This window comes from Chrysochloris asiatica, unplaced genomic scaffold (genome assembly GCF_000296735.1).
Source record: "Chrysochloris asiatica unplaced genomic scaffold, ChrAsi1.0 scaffold00132, whole genome shotgun sequence".
In the NCBI taxonomy this organism is placed as follows: Eukaryota; Metazoa; Chordata; class Mammalia; order Afrosoricida; family Chrysochloridae; genus Chrysochloris; species Chrysochloris asiatica.
In genome coordinates, this window is record NW_006408650.1 from 5,953,189 (window position 1) to 5,962,075 (window position 8,887).

The 8,887-nt window shown below is 45.6% G+C and overlaps 1 protein-coding gene across 1 annotated transcript in view; it reads left to right on the forward strand.

Moving 5' to 3' along the window:
- The first annotated feature begins 729 nt into the window (after window positions 1-729).
- Window positions 730-8,887, forward strand: part of ST6GALNAC1 (ST6 (alpha-N-acetyl-neuraminyl-2,3-beta-galactosyl-1,3)-N-acetylgalactosaminide alpha-2,6-sialyltransferase 1) — a 34,200-nt gene continuing 26,042 nt past the window's right edge. Inside the window, exons 1-2 of the mRNA XM_006869663.1 lie at window positions 730-863; window positions 4,923-5,171. Coding sequence (XP_006869725.1) covers window positions 730-863; window positions 4,923-5,171 — 383 coding nt within the window. The remainder of the gene's footprint in view (window positions 864-4,922; window positions 5,172-8,887) is intronic.

The window sequence follows — 8,887 nt, forward strand, 5'->3', positions numbered from 1 at the left end:
GCCTTGGGATTATTGAAAGCTTCTTAGAGAGTTCTAACACACCCCCAGGACTGAGAGCTGCCACTCCAGATGCTGTGTGAGTGACGTGTCCTTGTGAAGCCATGCAAAGGCAGCTGGCAAACCAACCGCAGTAGTAACCATAGCAAAAGCTGTAGGGTCTAGATTGAACCCAGGTATCTGTGCTTATCACCACCCATACAGAGGGGTGTCCATACTGCTCTTGGGTTGGGGTTATCCCAGGGAGCACAGCGCTCTTGTAGGAAAGTACTGCTTGCTAGGAGTCTCAAATCTAAACAGGCTCCGTGTAGTTTCTTCTCAAACTCATGTTGAGTGTGGAGGTAGTATAAAACTCACCTAGACCCTTCCCTGGTCCAAGGTCCCCAAGGGTTTGGAACCTAATTAAAGCGTGATTTTATATCGTGCATGTATGTTTCTCATAAAGGCCTACCTTCAGAGATTGGCTTCCAAGACAAAGAAAAGGAAGTGTACTTGTTTGAACAAAAGGAGTTTCTCTTCCTTCATGCCATGCCAGCCTATGAACCTTCATAAAGCAGCGAAGGCGGGCCTTTCTTTTCTTGGCAGGACAGACTGCAGCTTTCCCAGAGTGGCTTCCTGTTGAGACAAGGGATGTGCACTCCTGGCTGGGAGACCTGAGCAGTGGCACTATCTGCCATCAGCATCAAAGCCCCAGGACATACAGAAGTTTCCACAAGTGCCCAAGCCACCACCATGAAGTCCTGCCCGCGGAGACTCAGCTGTCTGCGTCAGGCTGCCCAATGGCCATTGCTCTTGGCTGCGTTGATCTTCTTACTCTTCTTCTCTTTGCCCTCCTTCGTTAAAGAACCCAACACAAAGCCTTCCAGGTAAGCTCTGGCCCCTTCTGTCCACATGGGGGGTGGGGGCGGGGTTCGGTCAAGAGCCAATAGGAAGGGATAACCAAGGGTAGACTTCGGGGAGATGATTTTGTAGGGTAGCCTAGATGCTCCAAGCATTTAAGCCTGAGTAGAGGAAAGTGAAGCCGAGGAAATGTGAGAAGGATCAGATGGGTCTCCGGAAACCACAGAATCCAGGACTGTGTTCCCTCTGGAACTATGAGTAATTTGGGGTGAGTTCTTACATGTCATCCCCTATGTCCTAAAGGGAGAGATTTAACATGTAGATTCCATTCATTTCAAAGTCACACTCACCTTTAAAAGGTTCATCAGTGAAGTGGGAGCTTCCCCACTGAGGGAGGCTACTGAAATCCTGGGCTCCAGGTCAAAGTGCCTGGACCACTCTTCTTATAACAGAAACACCTCTCCAACAGAGGGGCTTTCTTTTCTGTCCTCAGTTTTTTACCCCCAATGACTTTTTTTCACGTTCCAGAAACACAAAAGTAATACATGCTTTCATGAAGCTGAAAAAGAGAATGGCAGGTGGAGCAGGAATTGAGGGTCTCCTCGCTGTACAGCACGTTGGTGTCATGTAACGATGCCATTCTGACTGTGCGGTGTGGCGCTGCAGGTTAGTGCACTGGGCTACAAAGTCGGTTTGAACCACAAGGTCTGCGGCTACCAGCCACTCCTCAGAAACCCTATACAGAGTCACTGTGGGTCGCAACAGACTCAACAGCACTTAACAACAACAACAACTCTTCTATAGTACTTATTATGTGGGTATGGCTCCATTGAATTCTCATTACTAAGAAGATACGGAGATAATGAGAGCTTAGTTAGTTAGCCAAGGTCACATCACAGGATTTCAACACAAGCTTTGTGGGCCCACAATCTGTGTTCATTGCCTTTATGCGTTACAAGCCCTCCAAGTATCATTCATACTGTTCCATGGGCTGACTTTTAAAAATCAACACTATAGCATACACAGCCTTCCATGTTAGGACATATGAAGGGGCTTCAAAAAGTTGATGGAAAAATTCCACTCTCTTTCAATTCCATTTTTCCACAAGCTTTTTGAAGTCCCCTCAAACACTTACCCCTTCTTTTTAATGACTGGAGAGTATGCGATAAAGAGCCCCGCCCTGTTGGGTAATGGGTTAAGTGTTGGGTTGCAGCCTAGGAGGTTGGTGATTCAAACCCACCAGGCGCTCCAGTGGAAAAGGTGAGGCGATCTGCTCCCAGAAAGACGTGCAGTCTCAGAAGTCCAAAGGGTCTGTCTGACAGGGTCACTATGAGGCAGAATCAACTCAGTGGCAATAGGTTTGCAGTAGACTACAGAATGGGTTTTCTTTATTTAACTAGTCCCCATCAATTAGCCCTTTGCATACCTTTACATACAGGTGTAAGCATTTCCGTGGGGCCAAGTTCTAGAGGTAGCATCACCTAGACAAAGAGCAGGTTCCAATTCAGTGATGTGTACTGTCCAGCTGGCCTCTGAACAACAGGGACAGTAACAGGTGTGAGAATTAGCGCCCCCTCCTGTACCAATATGGGATAGCCTCAGTTTTTAAGGTTCTGGGGATGTGTGTCTCTATTTAATATGCATTTCTCAGACCACTAGTGAATTGGGGCGTCTTTTCAAGTTTATTAACCATTTGTAATTTTTTTTCTATGAATGACTTATTCATATCTTTTGCTCTTTTTAAAAAATGAATTTATGTGGTATGTAAGACTTTTTGTATATTAAGGATATTAACCCTCTCCTATTAGTGCTGTAAGGAGCTCTGGTAGCGTAGTGGTTATGAGTCGGGCTGCGAACTTTAAGGCCAGCAGTTCGAAACTACCAGCCGTTCCACGGGAGAAAGATGAGGCTTTCTGCTCCCGTAAAGATTTACAGCTTCGGAAACCCTGTACAGGGTCGCTATGGGTTGGAACCAACAACAACAACAACATTAGTGCTGTGGGGGTAATGTGCTGGACTGAAAGGTCGGTTTGAATCGCAAGGTCACCAGCCACTCCTTGGGAACCATATACAGGGTCACTATGAGTCAGAACCGACTCAGTGGCACTTAACAACAACAACATCATCAACAGCAATAATAATATATGTTACAAATTTCAAATATTTTCTCCAGTCTGTTTTGTGGTGGTTGTTTGGTGTCTTTCTTTATTTTTTATGGTGTGAGTCATAACCTACTCAATGGTCCCTAACAACAACTTGTCATAAAGAAGTAATTTCAATAGAAATTTAAAAATTTCTATCTGTCCCATTCTGGCCACTGGATTTTCTGCAACATTCAGGACGGAGCAAAGGTGAAGCACTTGACTGCTAACCAAAAGGTGGTGGGCAGTCTGAGCCTCCCAGTGCCTCTGCAGAAGAAGAGCGCTGACGCTTTGCTACTTTAAACGATGACAAGCTAGAACCCTTCTGGGGCACTTGTGCTTGATCCTGTTGGATCACTACGAGTCCAAATCCACTCAACAGCACACATCCCAGCTCAAATTATACAAATGTTCCTCTGTGATTCCTTGCTTTATTTGGTTCTTTAAACTTCCATCTTGAATCCACATGAAATGTCTTTTTGTGTCCGGTGTGAATATGGATTTGTGTTTGGTAGAACTCTTGATTGCAGGCATAAGAACCCCATTCAGTTGAGCGTGAATAGAACGCTAGAGACGCTTGCAGGATTGCAGGGTTCCTAAGAGACTCTGTGCCGTGGCCTGGGGCCTAGGGGTGGAGGTAAGCACACCTGCACCAGATTCTGCTCTGGAGATGTCTGAAGCTGTGGACCACTGGAAGGCAGTGCCTGGTGCGATGGGCCTGGGGAGGAGATGGGACGTACGTCTTTATAGCCCGGGAGCCTGTGGAAACAGAGACAGTGCTGTCTGGGGTCCCAAGGAAGGGATGGAGCCCTGTAAGGCCCAGCTAGCTGAAGGGGCCTAGTTAGTGGGACATCAATCCAGACAGGTGTTTGGGGACATTGACTGCTGTCAGAGAGAACCTTCCTGAGGGGTAAGCCCCACCCCAGTGACCACCCTGTCAGCAGTGGCCCCAGCATCAGACAGAGCCCAAGGGAACCTCATTGTGAGTAGGGACACCCCTGCTTCCTGCTAGACAGCAGGTCACTTAAGAATACCAGAACATGGCCTTAGCAAGAGTGGGGAGGTTTTCTCAGTGCCTGACCATGATCCTCACTGTTCCTCCCTCCAGCTCCCACAAGTCCCCACCCCAGTGCCCCCTCCCCAGCAGCCAGAGTCTTAGCTGTGACCAGGCTGAAGGCAGATAGAAGAACTTTGCATCAGGCAGGACATCTGGAGGTTTAAAGGCAATTAAACAGAATGTGTGTGTGTTTATCTTCTTTGTTAGGAAGATCTGATTAAGGAAGGAGGGGGCCCAGTTAAGAATGCTTGGTAAATTGTGGACATAATTGAGTTTGCAAACAAGTGACAGAGAGAAGGAGACAGGGTCCTAAAGGAAAGGATTCTGTGTCTGATGAAGCTTTAAAGGGGACATGGACGAGAAGGACAGGAACGTCTCAGATGAGTGCTCAGGGCCAGGTATAGAAGGAAGAAAGCTGACCTCACAGGAGTGTGAAGGATAGGTCTTCTGGAAACAAGGACAACTTCAGGACTGACTTCAGGGAGCCTAAAAGGGTGTTTAAGGAAGGTGGGGCCCTGGGGTGCTGTTAAAGGATTTTAAGAGGGTCATGGCCTCATGAAAGTGGTAATTTAAGATAATTAGCCCTCAGAATAAACAGGGTGGTTTGCAAAGAGGTGTGAAGTGTCATTTGGGCCTGACCTATAGGGACCAGCAGAGTTCAGAGCTTCTCCTGACAGGAGGGAGGGAGACCAGCACAGTGGACTGGACCAAGGGGTGACAGTGGGAAATCAAGGCATAGTGTGAGGATGAGGGTGGAAGAGAGGAGAGGAGAGGAGAGGACAGGAGAGGAGAGGAGAGGAGAGGAGAGGAAAGGCCAGGACAGGAGAGGAGAGGCAGAAGAGACTGAGGGTTATGCCTTAGACACGGGTGGACCCCATTCTTCCCAGGGCTGCCTGGGCAGAGGGTGGCAGTGACCTCAGAAAGAAAACAGGAGTTGTCAATGTCAACACCTTCTGTAGCTCCTCACAGCTCCTGACAGTCACTGTCACCGTGGCATTGCATGTTTACGACCTGCCATTACCGTGTCAGCAGCTGCAGGAGACTGGCAGCTGTCTCTCGTCTGCCCCAGCAGCTCTCCATGAGCTCATTCTACACTGCTCGGTCCCGTCCGACACTGACACTGTTCTTCTCGGCCAGTATGAAGACTGTGAGACTCAGAAAGGGCAGGCTGACTCCACACAACTGGGAAGTAGCTTCAAACCCCGGGGCTTTGGGCTCTGATGTCTGTGCTTCTTCCATGCCCTCATTCGGACCTATTCACAGGGAACTCAGTGTCAAGGAGACAGATGTGTACAAAGAAAATGGATGCATGTGGTATATGAATTAATTATTATACAAATAATTAATAATTACCGCAACAAAGCCATGTGTGCCCGGTGCAACGGGAGCAAATGGAACCAACTCTAGAGCAGGGGGCAGGGAGGAGAGTACCCAGGGAGGTGGCTTGCCTTGAAGGCTGGGGATTCAGCAAGTGGAGATGTTGCAGAGTAGGCAACTGGGCAGAAATGGGAAGGGGCAGGGTGCATTCAGGAAAGGGAGACGGATTGACGATTCATTTTAAACACAGTAATATGGCGCTCACAGAATGCTTGTTGACAAAAGAATGGATTGGTAGTGATGGTGGTTATGTGCTGTGGAGTCGGTTCCGACTCATAGTGACCCTGTATAGGGTTTCCAAGGCTGTAAATCTTTACGGGAGCAGAAAGCCTCATCTTTCTCCCACGGAACAGCTTGTAGTTTTGAACTGCTGACCTTGTGGGTAGCATCCCGACTCATAACCACTATACTACCAGAGCTCCTTAAAGAATGTATTAGTGACCTTCAATAACATGCCACAAAGTTGAACCTTTATCCTATAGCTAATAAGAATTTAGAGTAAAGGAGCAACTTGGTAAAAGTATGTTCTACAGATTGGAGTTCTGATGTGGTGCTGTAGGATAGACACTGAAAGGTTGGTGGTTCAAACCTACCAGCCGCTCCTTGGAAACCCTACACAGGGTCTCTGACTTGATGGCACTTAACAACTTGACAACAACAACACAGATTATTCTGTCAGTACACTGTAGAATGAGTTGGGTGTAGGGAGTGTAGGAAGGGTAGAAGGAACCCTGATGGGGCTCTGGTTAAGTGCTCAGCCACTAACGGAAAGGTTGGCAGTTCAAAACCACAGAAAGCATGTGGAAGAAGAAAGATGAGGCGGTCTGTTTCTGAAAAGATGCCAGCCTTGGAAGCCCTATGGGGCAGTTCCACTCTGTCCCACAAAGTCGCTCTGAGTCAGAAACCACTTAACAACAGCAGCTGCGGTTTGGTTGGGCACTTTGTTTGCCAGCTTGTTGTTTAAGAAGGATAATCAGAGCCTTTTTTAATGGTTTGTTATTGTGAGTGGCTGTTGTGTTCCTCTGATTCATAGCGACCTTACATATAGCCGAGCGAAACACTGCAGGGGCATGCGCCACCTCCAGGATGCTTATGTTGAGGCTACTGTGGCAGGCAGTGTGTCGGTCCATCTTACTGAGGGGTCCTCCGTTTTCATTGGCCCCCCATTTTACTAGACTTGAAGTCTTTTCCTGGTGACTGAGCTTGTCACCCTCCTTTCTGAGAAACATCCTGGTTGTAGCTCTTCTTAGACTGATTTCTCTATCTTTTGGTAGTTGTGGTACACACAGCATTCTTCACCAAAGCCACAGTTTGAATTATCCTCCATCTTCCCTTTTCATTGTCCAGCTTCCGGATGTATATGAGGTAGGTGACTTGGATCAGATATACTTTAATCATCAAGGTGATATCTTTTCAAACGTGAAAGACGTCTTTTGCAGTAGATATGCCCACTGTGACACATCGTCTGGTTTCTTTCTTTCTTTTTTTGAATTCCTTGTAGGAAAGTTGGCTCTTCCTGGCTTTATTTGATGTCTCCTTCCATATCTGCTGCTTTAGCTGCATTGCATCATTGATTCTCTCAGCGAGAGTTATAAACAAAAGGGAAGAACTAAGTTTTGAACAGTTTGAATTAAACATAAGTCAGAGTTCAGTCATTCAACTTCACTGTGGCTCATGCTCCCAGGAAACTGACTGGTAAACTTACAATTCTATAGAAATAGTTTCCTGCTGCGGTACTGTGAATTAGCACTGGACTATGAACCGCAAGGTTGGCTGTTCAAACCCAGTCGCTCCTCAGAACCCCTCTACAGGATTGCTGTGAGTCAGAACCAATTCGATGGCACTTAGCAGGAAGTCTGGTGAAACAGTTAACTCGAGTTTTCTAAAATTCAACAATATGTAATATAGCAGGCTTTGAAAGTTGCTTTTCTTAATGGGCACTTTCAGGCTATTTCCACATCTCCTCAAAAGGGAAAAACGTCATCCCATAACTAAGACTAGAAGTATACAAGATAATTCATAATCAGAGGGGCTCACCATTCTCAACACATTCTCTGACTACTGGGTATTGCCAAAGGGGCAGTTCAAACCCACCAGCTGCTCCTCAGAAACCCTACACAGGGTCGCTATAAGTTGGAACCAACGTGATAGCATTTAATAACAACAACAACAACAAAGAGGGTTCTTTTATATAGGTAAAAAGGCTCATGGCAGGGCACTACGGTTTCTGGAATGGGCTGAACCCACTGAGCCACTTAATTCTGGAAATATCCATTGAAGTCTTCTAATGTAAAAGTTCAATTAAATTCCACAAAGACTTCTTGAGGCCCAGCTAATACCAGACCTTAGGGAAGCAAGGGTGAGGAAGGCATGGTCCCTACAGTACTTGCCATGATTTGCTAGTCTGTTTATAGTGTAGCTATTCTAACAAAGGAACTCCAAGTTTATTTTCATCTCACACAGAAGTAAGTAGCCCTACACTATTATATTATGATAGTTTGAGATTTCAAAGAGTCAGACTTCTTTTACCTATTTGCATTGACCTTTTTTTCCCTTATTGGCGTATGCATTACATACAGGAAAATACATAGATCTCAATGAGTTCTCACAAATTGACATGTTGGAAATTGAACCCCAAATGAAGATAATATTTCCATCACCTCAGAAAATGTCCCTGGTTTTTATTTTCCAGTTGACACTTCACCTTCCATCCCATAGAGATAGACACTTTCTGATTTCTATCCTTATAGATTATAGTACTTCCTGATTTCTGTTCTTATAGATTATAACACTTTCTGATCTGCATCCTTATAATTAGTTTTGTCTGATCTTTGGTACACAGAGTTCCTGGGTAGTACAAACATTTAATGCATTGAGGTTCATGCAGAGCCACCTCAGAAGATAGGCATTATATACCTTCTGAAAAAATCAGCCATTGAAAATTCTAGTCAATGTACAACAATTCTATTGTGACATACACGGAGTATCCGGGAGTCGGAGTTGACTCTACAGTAACCTTGGTACTGATTCTTTGGTATAATACAGTAAACAATAAAATACCATGTTAAACTACATGAACCAAACAGAAATAATACTGGGTTTCTTTGGCTCAACATAATGCCTTCTTTCCCCCTTCGCATTTTATTGTGTTTTAGGTGAAAGTTTACACAGAACTAGCTTCCTATTCGACAATTTATACACAATCTGTTCTGTGGCATTTGTCACTATCCCTGCAGTATGTCAGCACACTCCCATTTCCACCCTGCCTCCCCTATTTTGACCCCCAGTTTCTCTGCTCTTCCTTGCCTTCTCATCTGTACCTTTGATTAAATGTTGTCCATTTAATCTGGTATAGTTGGTTGTCCTAAGAAGCACTCTCCACATTCTTCAAAGAGATGGAAAAAACAATTACAAACTTTATATGGAAAGGAAAGAGACCCAGGATAAGCAAAGCACTGCTTAAGAAGAAGAGTAA